Source organism: Orussus abietinus, unplaced genomic scaffold (assembly GCF_000612105.2).
Source record: "Orussus abietinus isolate OABI.00-Male unplaced genomic scaffold, Oabi_2.0 scaffold182, whole genome shotgun sequence".
Taxonomy (NCBI): domain Eukaryota; kingdom Metazoa; phylum Arthropoda; class Insecta; order Hymenoptera; family Orussidae; genus Orussus; species Orussus abietinus.
In genome coordinates, this window is record NW_019394357.1 from 13,836 (window position 1) to 32,756 (window position 18,921).

The 18,921-nt window shown below is 52.1% G+C and overlaps 1 protein-coding gene across 1 annotated transcript in view; it reads right to left on the reverse strand.

Moving 5' to 3' along the window:
- Positions 1-4,665: 4,665 nt before the first annotated feature.
- LOC105699618 (neuronal acetylcholine receptor subunit alpha-7) overlaps positions 4,666-18,921 on the reverse strand; it is a 99,494-nt gene continuing 85,238 nt past the window's right edge. Inside the window, exons 9-12 of the mRNA XM_023431989.1 lie at positions 6,046-6,155; positions 5,195-5,412; positions 4,827-5,024; positions 4,666-4,750 (exon numbers count right to left, since the gene is read on the reverse strand). Of these exons, the coding sequence (XP_023287757.1) occupies positions 4,666-4,750; positions 4,827-5,024; positions 5,195-5,412; positions 6,046-6,155 (611 nt within the window). The remainder of the gene's footprint in view (positions 4,751-4,826; positions 5,025-5,194; positions 5,413-6,045; positions 6,156-18,921) is intronic.

Here is an 18,921-nt window from a genome sequence, read left to right on the forward strand (position 1 = left end):
ACCCGACTAGCAAGGAATACCCGCCGAACCGAAAATTAAGAGACTTAGTCAAAGTTATTCAATCAACGTAAATTTTACCGAATTATTCTCACGTCGCCACCGGATTGCTCGAAAGACGTGGAACTTCTACTTCAGTCGTTTCGTTGAATCTTATAACATTTAGCAGTGTCGTTAAATTGTACAAAAAATGCATCCTCGTCGGGAAGGTGGAATTTTGCAGAAATGAAGCGGTATTCGATTTTCGTCTTAGACCAGTCCATCGGTCTGCTCGTTTTCGTCAAAATTCGAGATTCTCCGACTGGAAAGAGTTCTTCCGAGACTTCCGTTTGTCTTCCATTCTTTTTTTTTTTTCATCGACGCAACACTTCCTGTTCGATTTGAGATCCTCGATTTTCTTCCGGTGACCTTTTTCCGACGAGTTTTGATTCGACTCGAAGCGGATCGTTGCGAGAATTTATTTGCTATTTTGATTGGCGTTTCACTACGTTATGTATATATGTATATATTTATATGTATAATTATGTATATCCTGAATGGCGCGTCGCGCATGCGTTACTTACGTACCCTAGTCAACATTAATCCTCAGTAATTTAATCAGAACACTTGGATTTTATTCGAATTTATGTTTTCCCTCGCTCGAACGATATTTCGATTTATATTTTGGTTAGCTTATCGCCACGGCATTTAATTATTAAGTGATTGGTACTGGAACACGTTAGACGTAGCGAGAATTTCTTGCCCACACCCGGCACTGGATTGGCGGCAGTGGTCTCGTCTCTTTGCTTCCCCCTTTTGTTTTCTAAAACAAAGACTTTTGCTCCACCGATGGGCTGCTCGATCGGGCGAGTTTCGCCGAACTCTCCGATCTCGGACACGTAACTTCGATCCTTTGATCGAGGCAATTTGGCGAAACTTCGGTATTTAGATTTATGATGTCGTTGCAAGTGTACCGAGAATGGTCTGTCGGTCTAGTTTACTGCACGGTGTAATTAAGTGCACCACCTTCGCGGGTAGACGGTGTAACGTTCAACAGGGTGCGTCAGACAAAGCATTTAGTAACGAGATATCTTTCCAAAATTACCGAGTGCTCCTGGCTGGCGCGTTGCGTGCAAAAGTTAGTCAACAATCCTCCGACCGTGGCAACTTAATCGTTAGTTTAATCGGTAAACTACATTGTTCTATCTCCGTCGAATTAACGAGGTGTCGATGTCGAGCTGGAATCGCGTGACGCATCGATCGGTAGAACGTCGTTGCTCTTATCAAAGAAACGTCTCCTAGCTATTCGGCGATTAGTAAAATACTCTGGTCGTCGATCGTCTCCCCGAGAAAATAACTAGTCTTGTAAAGAGTTGCAAAATAGAGGTATGTAGTTTACGTCTTAAAGCTATCGATTATAGTAAATTGGTATTGCGTTAATATCGACCCCTCTTGGGCGAAATTTCTCGCCAGATTTTGAGTCCTCGGAGCGCGAGGCTCCTTCCAAGGGATGCAAATCGCTCGTCTTGCGAGAAACTTATAAGCCCTGCGAAGACCAAACTCATCGGGAGGTAGCACCAAGGAGAGCAATCCCTGGATACCTCGAAAAGTGATTTTCATTTTTCGCCCGGAAGCGCGGAGGGTGGGGCCGCAATTTTCGAAATCGCACACGTCGATCGGAGCCCAAGTCTATATCGAAAGTCGTAGGACATGCCCGACAATTAACCGGTCTCATTCCGTCACCGTATGTCGTTGCGGTGACGGATAGCTACCCATCCGAGGTAGTCTGACCCACTGACTTTGTTCCACGGTAAATTCAGCGTATACGTTTCCGAGGGAAGGGAAAAAGTAGGGTACCAAAACGTGCTATTAACGCGACAATAAAACGCCCTTTACGGGGGCAGTGATTCACGCAACAGACAGCGAAACATCGTTTGGTTAAATAGATAAAACTCCTTACTGCCAATTTAACCACCGGTGCGTAAGCTCATAAAAACACTATCAAGCTCTGTCGTTTTAATGGAAAAATGATAAAGCGCGAGGTACCGGGGGAGGGCGGCGGCGGCGTAAAGGCCGTTTCCATTCCGACGATCCGCAGGACGAAACTGGGGAAAACAGGAAAACTCAACTACTCCGAATGTGCCGAATGGGAATTATACGATTCTTTCCAGGGAGAGTTCTCGTGCAAGTTTAGCCGTTTATGAGCTGTGTAAGGGAAACGGGTAAATAAGTAAACCGTCGTTACGACGCCGTCAGATCGGGAGAAGTAGGTCTCCGATCAATTGACATTGTTCGGTCCCTCTGAGTTTGCATACCGGGAGCGTGCTCCGACATCGCGCAGCAATATACGAGATCGCCGATATATGTATCGATGGGTCCATACGCGGCCAGGTGCTTGGACAATTTACATCGGATCGTTACATGCGTGAACAAAGGCGAGCACTGGTACGAGCCGTCGAGAACAGGCACGCCGGGCTCGTCTTGAACTTCTACATGGAGGCGGGATGTGCCACTCGATGGTCCAGATTGGAACCGATCGATCGATACAGGAAGGCTTCTTCGATCGGGCATACCAGCTAGTTAACGCGAGGTCTTGCCCCTACTCGAGGGTCGTATCTCGAATTAGCCTGTGCGACTTCGAAAATTTAGGCAGGACTCGCTACTCCGTCACCTTTTAAGGTATCCCGAGGCTGACTTTCGGGAGAAAAGATCCGACACTTCGCACCCTCGTTAATTCCTCGTTGATTCCACTCGGGGTCCCGGCAGGAAGAGAGTCCCTAGGTTGTCCAGAAAATTCTTGCAATTTTTTGTGAGTAAAACATGACGCTTCCTTTTTAAATAAACCTCATTTTCCTACGTGTCCGTGTTCTATGCCAATTCAAAGCTCTGACTTCGATCTCAATTTTGAAAACAATCACAGGGTCTTAATTATTAATTTCTGAATTATTTTGACTATTTAATTGGAGACGGAAGAGAAGAAAATTTGGGGGTTTCTCTTATACGAGCTCAAAATGGGCCGAAAGTAGGTTTCAATGCGGACGTGAATGAAAAGCAACCGTATCTGAAAAGAAAGCGTCAAATCTTGAGTAGAAAATACCGCAATAACGTTCTCGACCTGACAGGTTGGACCGAGATCGGGCAATGTCGAGTTTGCTGCCTCGGTCGTCGAACAGGGGAACGTTTGATCTGGACCAGGACTCGCGAATTCGACGAAGCGCGTTTCTTACACCTAGCTGGTGCCCCCTTGTCGCGCTACATTGACGACTCGCGCGAGTAAGGATTTCCAGTCCCTGACTCGAGGTCCTCTTCGTTGCTCCTTGCACCCGATTCGGGGGTCTTCGGAGCCCCCTCCTCGCGACCACCACAGGATCTCCTTCTGGCATCGTCACTGGTGCAAAGCAAAGAGGATGCAACGACGACCTAATCTAGAGTACGCAGGTCCGCACGCGGTCCAGAGGTGGATCTGGCAGTTTTGTTGATCGGTCGTTAAACGTCGTCTTGTTTTTCGTACGGCCTCGAGGAGTGACGTCCGTCGTCGAGGGAATCCACTTTGGGTTCCACATCGAAGTCGTCGACTCGTCGACGAACGGCTGACGACATCTCGCAGCGACTTCCTCGAGTGCGCCTCCTGGTGTCGTGGTCCAGAGTCGATGGGCAAGATCCGTCCCGACGAACGCAGCGAACCGACGGTTTCGAGGCGACGAGGAAACGCATCCATGAACGCGAGACGAAGTCGACGACGTCTTCGGCGAGGTGGCAGACCCCGAAGGGAGAGGAGGCGTCGGCGTCGCTCTCCTCGATCTCCGGTCGAGGAGAGTCCTCCGAGGTCCTTCCCGAGGACGATGGAGCTCGTCCTCGAGCGCGCCAATTGCAACCGGGCCCCTTTCGTCCGTGATCTCGGGGTCCGGCTTCAGGCCGGGTGTGCTCGATTCGGAATTCTCGTCCGACTCTCCGCTGCCTCGTCCCGGCGCGGGTCCCTTTCTGCGGAATAATAAATAAGCGGATGTACTACCGCGCGGCGACTCTTCCCCGATAAGGACACGCCCGTGATACCGTTATTAATAGGACAGGTCGCTTCTCGTCGATTATAATACCACGGGCGACGGTGCAGGACTCTTTTTTACTCGACCTCAGCCTCGTATCGATTGCGCCGACCAAAGTTAAAATTAACCTCAGATTAACTCAGGGACCCCAAATGTTGAGCGGCCGGTCCGCTCCGTAGTCAATCGGGGAATGATTTCAACTTTCCTCCGGCTAGGTCCTCGGTTTAACTTCGAAATTTGGAGGGAACTAACCCCGCGAGTTGGCCCGGCCTCCGGGGAACTTTGATTGGAAGTGCGTTACACGAGCGCGGCGAGAACGAGTACGCTCGGGGCTGAAGGGAAGGCACATTCCCGCGAGCCTCCGTAAGCCTTGCATCTAATTCGGCTAAGCCGCTGGAATCGGGCTTCGCGGATTCGCGTGTACACTAATTCTGGTTAGCTTCTACGAGAACCGACTTTCGGAGCGATTTATGCCTGGAACTTGGTCCGATCGTTCCCTATATCTGTACGATTCGCAGTTTTCGGGCTTCCAACGAGTAATCCATTTCGCGGGTTCCTCGTTTTCTCTGGATTTACCTGGACTCGGGAAGAGGCAGAGGCGGCGTCTTCTTCGAAACTTGGCTCTGACCCTGGCCTGGGCAGTCTACTACTGGACGATAACGTGAGGCGCCGACAGCAAGACCGCTACTGTGGCGATCAGCGTGAACAGCGAGAAGACGTACAGGCAGAACCTGCAACGGTGGAAGGAAACGGTGAATCGGTCGAGCCTGAAACGATTTTGGGAAACGGGCTGGACTTCAAGGGTACCTGTCGACTGCCATGGCAGCGAACTTCCAGTCGCTGATGACCTCGGCCTCCGAGTCGGCCTTCTTCATGCGATTCGTGATGAACTGCAATTCCTTCAGGATCGTGTGCAGTTCCCTTTGCGTGCCGCTGAGGGGGAGCGACGCCGACGTCTCTTCCACGGTCGACGGCCTTGCCGTGAGTGGTGTACCGAAGGTTGACCTGGGATTGAGGAAGCATGAATCGAACCATCCTCGTGGACGAAGAGAGAGAAAAAGAGACGCCGTATCTCCTGAGATATGACTCAGCGGACGTGGCGGGTCTTTTTGTCTTCACTTTCCTCGCGTGCAGAGAATTCGGCGCCGGTATGGCCAAGAAACAAATGCGTTTACCGCGTGTTGTACACCGTGGGAGGGTTCGCGGCGTTGTTCCCATGGCAGAAGTCATCGTTGATGTCGAGTACGTTGGCCAGCAGACTCTTGCTACTCCTCTCCTGGAGCTCCAGCTCTTTCATGCGATTATTCATCAGGATGGTCTTCCTGCTGATCTTTTTCCCCGGGCGATTCATGCGCAGGATCCAGGGCAGCCATTGCAGGAGGACAGTTTTCGCCTGGATCACAGGGGAAATGTTAGCGTTGCGTTTCAATTTAGACCCTTTCGCGCCATTAAACCCCCTTTTCCTTGCTCTCCTGAGCTCGAGGCGAACGTGCTTTCGCCGTGTCCCGTCGGTACGCAACGCTACCACCGGAAGCTCTAACAGCTCCTCGAACATGGTGAAGAGTCACATGCCACACTATCATGTCGGGCTAGAACACATTTTCAGCATGCTGCAAGCCACCTTTTCTACGCGCTCCGACGCGACGAGTGTCGCCACGAATGGAAAGTCCGATTTCGACCGGTTGGTCCGTGGAAGGAGGGTGACGAACGTCACACCTGAAGACAGGTGAACGCGCGGTAGACGTACCGCACGAAAGGGCGCGATCTCGTGACGGAACGGTATCGTTCGCCTGTCGGATCGAGGGGAACTAGGATCCCGCCGAAAAAGGCGAATCGCGGACAAACGACCTGTCGAGGAAACGAGCTCGTCTCTGGTTTCGTCGCCTAGGTCGAGTCGTTCCTCGCCGCGAAGTTGGGTCAGCGGGCCCTCGGGTCCATTTGGCCCTGGCTAATGTCCAGGACGTCTCGACGTGTCCCGGCCAACCCGACAAACTGCGAATCTCATGCACTAGTCCCACTTATTTACCCATTGCGGCATCCTGTGATTCTCGGGCGTTCTGTGATGATAGTTGAGCACCACGACCGTCAGTACCACGCTACTGGCCACCATGACCATGATGCAGTTGAAGTATGTCCCTGAATCGAGGATTTCGGAAAGAATCCCCCGGAGAAAGAGAAAAGAGAGGCGATTAGCGGGAGGAAGTGGCAACTTTCTCGGGGATGAACGTTTCAGAGGTTCCCCTCTCGATGGAAGATCACTTATCCGCCCCCTCGGGGTGGAGGCGCGCGACGTTAAATTCGGGGGCTGTTTGTCCTTTAATCCCGAGTTAAGTGATCTTCCATGCACGGAACCATTGCGAACGCTACGATGACGTCGAAGGGCCGGGTCTTGGGTCCCGTCAAAGGCGTAATCTTTGAAATTGCAGATTTTAAGGTGCAACCATTTAACATTGAACTCGCCGCCTCGGGGTGGAGTCCAATCCTCGGCCGCTTCGCGATGTCGCGCCAAACTCACGACCAAGCACTCGTTTGCATTCACACCAATGATTATGTTCGACTGAGACGTCAACCCAAGGGGATCGAACTGATTACTCGGATCGTTCCTTCTTTTTCGTCGTTTCCTTCTGGGAAAGGGAGTTCGGGGGGTCGGGGGGATCTGAGTTGCAAGAGACAGATGGAAGGCGCGCAACACACATGTTCAGAGAGAGAGACAGAGAGGGCAGAAAAACACACGTAGAACAGAGATGGGAGTAGAAATACAGAGAGACAGAGAAATAGTGACAAAGAGATATCCATTGAAAAGAAGCGTTGTAATACTTACTTGTGCGCTTGAGCATACACTTAGGTTAGATATGTATATATATATATAATACGTGACATGTACAACGCGATGCGGTCGCATGCACGGAGACCAAAGGTACGAAGGTACACCTGACACAATACTCTAATCTACCGTCAGATATCAACCGTACGGGGACAGGAGAGACGTTCGGTTGCGAAAGTGCATTTTGATAGCTTGCAGAGTTGTCGTTGTACGAAAGTCTCGCGCGGTGAACGGTCTACCCTTTTTACGAGAGCAGGGATTCTTTTTTTACCCCTCTTTCCCTTTTTTTTCTCGGGGAGCAACGAGTGCGGAGCTACCGGTACCTCCGTACTGAGCCGTACGATATTATCTACGGACACGTACGTGTACGCCGGTCGAGGCCGCTTAAGCTTAAGAGGTCGGATTTAAAGTCGAGATCGAAATGGCGATCGCGAACCGTGTCGGCCGTTTCGCGTGGGCTCGTGACATCGGATTTTTAAGGGTGCACGAATATCGCGCGAGGGGAGACTCTTTTTTGCCGAGATCGGAATAGCGCACAATCCCCGGGAATAGCCGAGTGTCCGCGATGCAGCTCGATTTTCCGAACTTCTCCCATTTAAGAACTCCGATGCAAACGCGCTGCACAGAGAGGAGCTAAAAAAAAGTCGAGACTAGGCGGGTTCCCGATTCGACGAGGCGTCGTGCTAGGATTTCAATTTATCGTCGTTTTTACTGACTCTTTCTAGTTACATCGTGCAGAGGGACGTCACTCGCGATGTCACGAGTTCGGGATCGCGAATTTTTTTCGCGGAACGCGATCGAAAAGGGAGTTTGTGTCTTGGGTGGTGGGTGGAGGGTGTCAGGCGTGGGCGGTGTAAGCGGTGACGGACTCATATATGCGTGTGTGTGAAGCCTCCTCTATCGTATTTTATCTTGCTTGTTTTTAGTCGGTCTGATTAAATCGGGAATGACAACTTTAAGATGCACTCCTTGTCCAGGGATTTAGAGGCGACGCGCGATTCGGCGAGGATAATTGTCCAGATAATTACTCGGTACTCTCGATGGAGTTAAAATTGGAGGCGATGGTTCAAGCCTCGCGAGAATTTTTCATCCGACAAATCGCACGTCGATCTTAACTGGCCATCGGCTCGAACGCGTTAAGCGGCGTCGTTACGTCGACGAGGAAATTTCGAAGTTTCCCTCGTCGGATACTCGACACCTCTTTGCTGGTTTTCTTTGCCGCCGACACGCCGCCGCAACTTGTAATTCTCATTCTCTCGCATCCTCCGCTTCAAGAAGTACTTTGAACGTTTTAACGGCCCTTGAGGACGCCTTCGCGACGACGCGAAGTATGAATTTGCATTGAGTAGGACTCGAGCGAGCGCACAAGGATCGCGATGAAGGAGAAAGCGAGAGTCGAGGGAAAACGAACACCGAGTGTTTCCGCGTCGACATCGGCGGGAAAAATGTCGCCATTTTGAGGGGGGCCACCGGCGAACGCCGTTTACTCTCGGCGGAACTTGAGAATTCTGAGAACCTCGAGGAATTCGTTTCTTTTCTTTGATTCCGTTCCATCTTGCGGCGATTTCTCAAGTTTTTAGACCCTCCAGGTCGTTTTATAGGATTTCCGGATCGGAGAGTTTCGTTTGGTGCGCCTCCTCCGGTCATTAGCGTCGGAACAATCGAATCGAAAGAGCGGCCATTCGATCGCCTGGCTAGTTTCGAGCCAATTCGACCGATCGACCGTTCGGTTCGTACCGATTACTCGTCCCGATCGTTTTGCCGAGTGGAACGGGCAGTGCCAGTGTTTGGGCGATTTCGCTGGAGGACCCCCCGTGGCCGATGAAAATCGAGCGGATAACGCGCGCGACCCGGGGACGAAAATGCACCGTGAGTCTCGTGGAAATGCAACTAAGTCCGCCTTTAAACTTTTAATCTCCTTCTACTGCTAGCTAAGCTAGGAAAGCACGAAATGTACGTCGGTGCAAAAAGTCGCCGGCTATTTCTCTCCCCTAAGGCCGCCACGCTGGAGAGATAGATCCAGTCGCGCCAGGACGAAGCCTTCTTGTCGACGGAACTATGTGCAATACATTAGCTAATGAGGAGCTTATAAAATGGCAACCGATTTGCATGACGACATACCGAGGACTAAGTATTCTCGAGGTCTGTACACCACACACGATCGGAAATGAACTCTCGCGGGAAAATCGTCTCTCGTATCGGCTGGCGCCGGTCGAGGAGGACGATACTTTCTAAAAAAATGAACTTCTATCGAAAAGGAACGAAATTAGTTGCTATCGCCTAGGCAGGTACAGGGTGACTTCCTCTCGGGGTTTCAAACTTCTCGTCGAGGGTGTCAATTTTAAATCCTTTTCTCTCAAGAATAAAGACGCGCGGAAAAGTCCTAGAAAATTTACTCCGATAAATAATCAGCGAATTACTCGAAAATAATTCATTTCAACCTTGCCTATTCTAAATTTGTTGCAGGAACGCAAGGGGAGGTACTTTTTAATTAGTCTCAGCCGATACCGAGGAGAGTTTACTGCACATTTCCGAAATGGGTAGCCTTTCTACCGTGACAACGGAATTTGCGTTTAGCATTACGTGGTAATTTTTTCCAGTATTCGTTCTCTTATTACCCGACGTAGAGAGGTCACCCTGTAGTCGTGCCGACTATTGCTCTGTCTGCAGCTGCGACTTAAGTTGAAGAACGTGCGCGGTGCAGTGAAATTAGCCGAGCAGAAAAAAATAAGCCCTTCAAAGTGAACGTCGACGCATCCGAGTAGAAGCGAAGTCGACGGTCGTTTTCGGCGAACCGACAACAATGATTCGCGCGCTCAATGACTCGAGGACCGCCTTGTGAAACAGTTGCAAAAAGATTTCATGATTTGTCCAAAATTCGCCGGACGAGATCAAGTGAAATTGAATCGCGGGCAAAAGCGGTCCTAGAACTTGAGCCTCTTTCGACGTGCACCGGGGCTCTAATTAATTTCGCCGTCGTACGGAGACGTCGGGAAACGGCATTAAAATTGTGAGAGAAAGAGAGAGAGAGAAAGAGAGAGAGAGAAGAGAGAGATCGCTGTGTACACACTTGTGTCCTCTTTACCTTGCTGCGTAGACAGCGCGACGTGAGGAGTACGCTCCGAGCCGCAAATTTAATCCCTTGTCGTATTCAAAAGATCATTTTTAAGTTGGATCGCGCGGCTGCCCGCGAGTCCGTCCTCGCCCTCGATTCGATCGGTCGAATCGTTATCACCTCTGATCATTTTCAGCCCGGGGGTGCAGAAACGAAAGGATCTCAGTGAACTTCCGCGTCGTGCGAATAGTCAACTGCAAATCGAAAAGAAGGAAGGAAAAAAAAACGGGAAAGCACTTCCAGCCGAGGAGTCGCGGGCAGGACGACGCGGCTCCAGTGGTATTAGTTGCTTTATTAGCGATCGTTTTGGCAATTAATAAATGGACGCTCGTGCGACCTGATCGACCTCGATTTTTGCAGGCCCCAATTTTCGGAGCTCTCAAATTCTTCCGATTCTTCTTTTCATCCCCTCGTCGACTAAACTCGATGACGGGGCGGTTACGAGCCGTCAAGTCGCACGAGCGTTAACGAATGATTAACGTGGAGTGATTAAGAGAGGAGGGAACGCTCCGAGGAGAGCGACGTGTACACGCGCGTGTGGGTGTATGCGTGTGATTGTGGTTTCCACGAGTCGTACGTACGGAAGGGAGGAGGGTGGAGGAGTGGAGGGCTGACACTTTACGGATGCTGTACGCAAGATGTCAACGCAAATGCAGATATATACATATAATATATATATGTACAGTGTACGTCAGGCGTGTATAAATATACAGAGGGACGTTTAACGGGGGCTGTGTCGGTGTCGTCTGAAAGGCACGTCGCACGTCGGCCGTGCGAGCGATCGAGCCCAAAGCATCCAGCATCTCGCGAGATGTGGATGTCAAAATACACGTAGCCGAGTCGACTGCGGACAAGACGAGAAATGTGCATGGGGTGAAAGGACCCGGTCGATGCACCTCGCGAATCGAAAATTTTCCCCAAATGAATTGTTAAATTAATTCCTCCAGTATCGAGAATTTTAGGAACTCGGACCTTTTGCGACATTTCGGAGACGAGACTCCCCAGGGTTTGGGGTTTCCCGCGTAGGCGACTATGCGCATTTAGAACCACCCCCGCGATTGCCATTCTGACTGGAGCTCGTTAATCCCGTTAATTAGTCGTCGCGTTAACGGCGCCGTATCATCGGCTCTCGAGGCGAAGTTACTTCGCGAAATGTCCCCGAGTATATATGTACGTATGTACGTGTTTACGTTGGGTATACCCAGGTTCGTACATCGGAGTTAACGATGTTATTTCCCGCGAAAGCATTCCCCTCGTTCGGCGCCTCTCCGGCTGGATGCGCGGAAGAGTTGACGCGCGGGCGTTCCGCGGCGGAATATTAATTCCTTTGCTCGCGGCCGAGGAGAATCTCGGGTAAACGCTACTCGAATGGGGGATCGAGAGGGAGGGAGACACCGGGGACTCGTAGGTGGGCGAATTAACGCGAGGAACGGAGACGGGGAGTCTGGCGCGTCGCCAACTCGACGAGGCCGTCGCGCGAGAGCTTTCTCTCCTCTTTCTCGTGCCTCTCGGCGATATTTCCAGATTTATCCCGGCACCGCGCTTCGAGGACCAGGGATTAAGGATCCCGCGAGTTAAGTCGATCCTGGACCCCGGAGATAAATTCCGATCTGCCGCCTTTAGCGGGAACCGCGGCCGCCATTTTGGTGAACGCCGCGCTGGTCCTCCGCCTTTTATCGCGCCCGGGCGTCGTTACGACTGCGTCGTTGCGATCGTTAACGACCGCCGGAGACCAACGACGAGGAGGAGTCGAGAAAGCGACTCGTCGTCGAATTTCCCCCTTTTGTCTTTTCGGCACTGGCCGACGCTGGTCCCCGTTAACGCGTCCCACCGTGGTACACGTTTTATTGCGTCGAGAGTCTCCAGCGCGTCGTAACGCCGCCTGGCTCGTAATCGTTAACGGCTACCGATGGCCCGCAACGGCCGCGTTTCGGCACACGCCGATTGCTCTTTCTCGCGTCCAGGATCCACCGGTTGCTCGGCGTCGCGACGCGGGGCGCTCTCGAGTTACTCGTCGCGCCAGTTCCCGGGACTCTTTTTTCCAGGACGCGGGGTTCTCCGTCTCCTTTGGGAGGGAAACGCGGGTCGAGAGGTCGGATTAAATTCCTTCGATCGGTTCTCTTCGTCGAGCCGAAGGAGTCTTTAAACTTTGACCACCGATCTTATCTCCGCGAGCACTTCCAGCCGGACTGACGACGAGACGCAGACTCGGGGATGATCGATTCCGGATCGGTGCGGGGGTGGAGGGACGCCGAACTTGGGCTCGATCGTCGACGGATCGCGCGAGACCAAAGAGCGGGGCCAAAGAAAGTCTCGCGGAGAGGGCGAGTCTTCTAGGGTGTAAACGGTCAGGGGGACTCGGTTTCCGACTGAAAGTTCCGCCGGTTCCGGGGGTGGAGATGTTCCTATCGGGGGTTGATGCGATTCAACCCTCGTCTCGCAAGTTCGCGCGTCGGACCTGCTAGGACATCGGACTTGCATTCCAAGTCCAGCCAGATGCACCGTCGACTCTCGTTACGTCGGAGTCCATGTTCTAGGACCATTTTAGGGCAAGTACCACCGTCGGGTAACGAGACCCTTCGGCTCTTGAAATTTCGGCGTTGTTTCCGCGCTCCGTCACGCCGTTAACGCGGACCTCCTGCGGAAAGTACTCGGTGGAATGTCACTCCAAGATGTCGGGCCGACGTCGGCCAGGTAGAGCAATGACCCGGCGATCGAAGGCGACCCGGTAATCGGCGATCTGGGTGCCGGGTCGCCCATTATCGAGTCGCCGTTGATAACGGGCGCCGCCATTGCGCGGCGTCGGCGTCGACGGAGTTTATCGCTGCTGGTGGTCGAGGGTCGGACGAGGCGAGTCAAAATTTTCACCCCACTTGGAACCTGTAAATCTAGGCGTCAAATAGGTCTCGAGATCATCTAAATTAAACCTTAAAAGCCAGATTTCTCCATTTCATCCTACTTTCCGGTCTAAGTTAGGAATTAATTCATATTAAGTAGCACGTGCAAAGTCGAAAGCAGGACTTTAAAAAATGGGACCAAGTGCTGACTCGGGTTCGAAGGAGGGTTCCAATTTCGACTCGGGCAAGGACGGAGACCAGGAAAGGGCACTGGGACCATTCGCAGGGGAGTGACCGTTTAGCGGATTGGATTTATCTGCGGATCGTTAGACTCGCGTTGATTATACCTCGTCGATTTTCGGAGGAGCGTGAATCTGGGCACGCAACGCGCCGTTAAAAGTGTCTCCCTCGTAGTTTGGATCGCGTCGAGTCGTCCCGTGTCCCCAACGAATCGCGCGATATTTCTCGCCTCTCGTTTCGTAAATCGAACCGCCCTCTTCGAGGGCGTTTTCCGGTCCACCGGGTGCGCACCCTAAACTCGCGTTTCGGTTGGAAAACTCGGACCCCCCGCGACTCGGTTGCACGCGTGATTAGATCGGATTAACGTCGAACGGCAGCGGCTCCGTTACTGGAAGCGGATGTTCGCGACTCGGGAATTTATCGTTAACAGCTCCGACTGTTTGCTCCTGGCGTGCTCCCGGTGACGAATATTCGCAATCCTTTTTCGCGCGTCGTCGCGCCGCCTTCGGCGATATACGTCGCTCCGTTGCGGATTGCCGGTGATATATGCGCGTGCGTATATCCGCCTCGACGTATATACGCGAGTCTATGTATATATTTCGATATGCGCCCATGTACCGGAGCATTTCCAAGTGGCGACGATTTTCCGTCCGTCGATTTCCGCGGCGGATCGGCGCGTCGATATTTCGTCTGGCCGTCGACGGAAGTGCACCTAGGAGCGAAGTGCGAGCTTCCGTCTCGTCGACCCGAGGTGACTGCGGGGTGCTAAACTCTCCCACAGGGTTTAGCCGCCTGCGGAATGACTCTATGACTTTCGTGGATTTTCCAAGGATCGTCCGTCGTGGCACGTCGGAAATAAAATTCCGCGGGGGGATATCGCTCCCCCGACGAGGCGCTCATCCCGGGTCGCCTTTTCGGCAAGGAAGTCTCTGGTTCGCGAAATCGCGAATTGCGTGCACGTGGCATTTTTTAGGCGCTCTTGGAAATGCTCCACTACGGTCTGCCGGAAGGAAGAAGTCGTCGGTGCAAATAGATCGGAAAAATGCACTAGCCGTGGCGGTGGTAGCTCTTCGAGTACTTGGAGTAGGGACGCGACTAGTCGAATGCTTTTTCAACTCGAGTCACCCGAATTCGAAATATTAAATAATAAAAAAATATTAAATAATAATAATATTAAAATTCGGAAATATCGCCGTAATCGGAATCGCCGGAAATTGACTCGAAATCTTGAGTAACAAGAACTCGAGGTCGTATCAACGACTTGACGATAAAAATGGTGACTCGAGTCGACTCGAATTCCTGCTTAACTCGAGTTTAAGGAGATGGAAACATTCGTCTCGTCGGGTTCCTGACCCAAAACGACCACGATATCGTGTAAGTACTTCGGATCGCTACGCATCGCGAGTCTTGCAACTGCAAAGTGACGGAGGCATGGCTACGAAGGTGGAAGTAGAGACCCCGAACGAGTGTCACATCTATGTGGATCGTCAAGCAACTCTAGCCAAAGCTGGCGAAGACGGTCCCGCTTTTTCACGGCCTTAAGAAGTGAGCGACTCTCGGACAGGAAGAGATAGACAGAGACCGGGAGAGATACAGAAGTACGTGTAGACAGGGAAAGAGCGTCGCAGAGGCATGGACAGTATAACGTAATCGTACCTTGCAACTAACTAGGAGAGTAATCACTAATTTAATAAATTGTAGAGACCATACTCAAGAGCTTGGAATTAGTGACGTGAGCCCATCGGTTTATCGGTGGCTTCCTTAGTGCGGACACGTTGCGCAGAGCTTTTATCGGGTGAGAGCTTAGTCGGTAGATATTAGTCGTTATCAGTAATTAGCGCCCAGTCACATTCACACATCACGCAAGCTTTAGGGGTGTAAGCCGCGGAAGAGGTGATGCGCCGCTGCAAAGAGGAGTGCCGGCCAGAGGTGGGATCATAACTACCTCAATTAGTATGTCCCTCGTCCTGTTTTTCATCGCCAACCGTGAATACCATTCGGTTCGTTTTTTCACCCAACTTTGGCACCGGCACTGTGAAAGCACTGGACAGGTGAGTCGCGAGGCCTGAGAGGTGTCCTTCAGAGCCGGGCACTATTTGAGCACTTCTAGTTCCGCTACGGTCGAAAAAGTGCGTTACACCGCAAAGGAGAGCGGATTACCGGCAGTCGGAATATTTTTGGAACATTTCAGAAATTTCCGAAATTTCTGGAATTTTATAGCACTCGAGGGTTCGAGAAATCTCGTCGATCTCGAGCGGTGGAGCTGCCAGGTCGGCGTTATCGAATTTCCCTGCGAGAGAGGGGGACGCATTCGCTTTGAATTATTTCAAATGGTGCCCAGATCTGGTTTCCGTGCGTTCCTATGAGTGTTGTTACTGTATCCGAGATGTTAATGGACGATTTAGCTGGAAAAACGGCAGGGTTCTCGGGACATTTATCGAACGCGCTCAACTGGAATGACCGATGGGAGAGACGAGCGCGATCGCGGTTAAAACGGACCGTTTTGCCCGGGCAGGCGGAATTATATCCGCGGTTTCGCAAACGTCGCGGTAATTCCCTGACTGACGCACGTTTTTAATCGCTCCCTCAAATGACCCGTATTTTTCCAGAAACTTTTGAAGAGGCTGCGGCTAAGCCGAGCGCACTTAAAACACCAAAGTAATTGGAAAATGAAATAACGCCAACAATTGCGAAGGATCGCGCTTATTTCCTCCTTCTTTCTCTCTCCCTTGTTTTCGGAAAATCATTCGGCGAGAAAATCGGCGAGTCGAAATGTCGGAGGAAATATTTTCAGCCTCGAGTAATGCACGATCTCGCGTAAAAAGTATTTTCGAGAGTCTCGTCGACGCTCTCGTCAACATCGAAGCCGGTTGGGTCGTTCCAGTTTGCGTTGTTTGTTAAACATTCACGGGCAGAATCCCGCCGTTCATTCGAGTTTTGTTGGACAAAGCTGGGGGTAAGAAGAAGCATGAGAGGACTGTTTGTACAAGTACAGTGCCCTCGTACAAAGAACTGGTCCCTCTCCCTTGTGATTCTATCTGCTTCCACGGTTCTAATTCCACGACGTCGGACAGGGCGCCGGAAATAGCGCATTATTTATCGTCATTTAATTCCCTCGGATTACGATAAAAGCATCCCCCGAGTCAAATAGGAATGAATTTTTCTCCGAACCTTCGCTGCTCCCTCAGAGCCCCACTCGGGTGGGAAAACCTCAGGGGAACCAGCGGACACATAATTAAATAAATAAACGAACTTCATGCTCCCCATTCGATGCGACAGGTTCACTGACGCGGACGACTTGGTTTCCCTTAATAATTATTTAATCATTATTCATCATTTTAATCGTCAAAATATTTATCTTTTCTACGTCAGCGCAGGTTCCAGGATTTCCCCGAGTGAAATCCTCCATATCGTCGGTTCAACGGACGAGGCGAGACGGGGCTAATTAGAAACGCGAGAGGCAAACGAGAAATCTCGCTAATGGCGAAACGAATAATCCAGGTTTTGCGGGAGAAGCGCGAAAATTGTGGAAAACGGGGGCCCGGATGCGAGGGCGACATCGCGGATTCGAAGTTAATTTCAAAGACCCGGTAGGGCCGACGCGTGTCCTCGATGACAGGGGTGTCGCAATGACGTCGAAATGACGTCGCGGTGACGTCCGAATGCGGAAGCGCTTCGTCCGGGGCGCTATTAATCTTCGCAGTGTTCCCGGAGATGTTGTCGCACCTCCGTTTCCCGGTGCAATGGTCCTTTCCTCTGGAGGAGGCGATCCTTGGGAGGATCCTGGAGGCGGAAGGTGTCTCCGGGGGGTGGCGAGGGGGTGAAATAGCGCCAGGAATAAATGTACGAGCGGCGAGCCGCGCTATTAATCTCTCGATATGCGCCCTGAAATATCGGCCGGCTCGAGCGCCCTCCTCGAGGGTTGTTCCTTTTTTCCCTTATTTCCTCCCTCTCTCAAGCTGCGTTTTTTAGCGGTTCGTTTCGACCCAGAGCGCGTCCACGGGGAACGACGTACCGCGGCCGGAGGGCGACGGAAACGTTTATCATGGTTTATCACGGTTTATCGCGGTTTATTACGGTTTATCGAGAAAAAGCGCATTTCTGCCAGGCTCGAAATTTTTCGTGCATCGTAATGAATCGGGATGCCCGGGGATAGGTGTGAATATTTACGGCGCGACCTCCCCCGAGGAGTTTTCCTCGCGGCATCGATTTACCACACCGTCAGCTGCCGGTCCATTTCCTTCGGTTAAATGTTAAAACGGTCGCAACCGCGTCGTAGGTCGCGCCGGAATGTCCGTCGACATCCAGGATCGCTTTAGGACCCGGCCCGGGAATAATCCCACCCTCTCCCCGTTCATCCCGATTCCTTTCCGAGGACCCCAGGGAGCTCGAATATTTACCGGAATACTCCTCGGGTCTTACTTTCCGTCCCTCGTGGAGTACCGTCCGGCTCCGTTTTATGGACGGTCACGGACGTCGCGGCCGACGCGACTCGCGACTCCGACGAGGTACCGGCCAGGAACATATTTCCGGTTATACCTCGCCGAAGGTGCGGAGCTTCGTCCACGACGTGCCTCGAATTTCACCCTGCGAGTGAATTTCTCCGTCCATCTTAGCGCGAGAACCGCTCCGCAGCGTCCCACTGGGACCTTTTGGCCGCGTCGGTTTCGACGGAATTAGGGGCGCGTTTCCTGGCTCGAGACATGGGAAAACGACGTCGAGGAACGAATACGCGCGAGGGGCAAGACCCTCCGTATAAATTAATTGAATAATTTAGGAAATCGATCCGGGAGATGATTTCAAAGGGCCGCTTCTCCCGGGAGAGCCGGAGTCTTCCTCGATCAAGCCCTGGAGATGGTCGCGCGTCGCTCTCGTCGACCTCGACGGGAATCAATTTCTCGGGACGCGGTTCAATTCCGCGCGGGCCGGCCGCGGCAAGCCCGAAGAGCGACGAGAGGCAGTAAAAATTCCTGAAGTCCGCGGGCGTGCAGGAGCTCATGAACCCCCACGCGTGTCCCCGGCGAGTCGTAATTCACGCATCTTTCAAAAGCATAACTCTTTTAGCCGCGCGTAACGCTCGTAAAGCTCTTACGGCGCGTACAGAAGCGCGGCTCGCCGGAGGATATAACGTTCGATGCGGCTCGAGAGCCCGCCTTTATTATTTCCCTATTCACGGAGACGCCACGGCGAGCTTGCCCTTCCCGATTTTTATCACCGCGCGGAATCACCGCCCCGATCCCCCCGAGGACCCCCCGACGATCTCGCGCCCGGACCGCCGGCCAGGATAAAAGGAACGACACCTCCCTGGACCATCGGTTCCCATTTTTTCCTCTCCCTTTTTTCCATCGCGACGAGATTTTCACCCTCTCGTTCCCGGCGTCCCACGAGGGATGAAAAAGGAGGCAGAAATCAAATGGACCCTATTTGGGAAATTTCGACTCGTATAATTTAATTTCAGAGCGCATTGGAAGGCGGCCGCGCGGTAACGCGGGACCACCGGAGCCGTTTCCGCGATAAAAACAGCAAACGCACGCGGCCGGCGCGGCGGATGCTCCCTGCTATCTCGAAGGGTCGGTAGGATCCTTTTTTAATATCAGCAGGCCGGCGCTCGCGTTGTGCGCGCTCGACAGACGGCGGCCGACTGCCGACTTGATTTACTTATCGAGTATCGAGTATCGAGAGTTTTGCCATTTGCCGTGTCTCGCTGGGCTCGCGTCGGATGTTGCGATGACATCGCGACCCTCTGGCAAGCTCGCGCCGATAAAACGGAACCGTCGTTATCGACACCCCTTTACCGAGGACGTCGCGAAATTAATTCCACGGAACGGATTCGGCCATTCGCGCGACTCAAAATTCTGAATAAAGGGCCGTAAACTTAAAAATTTC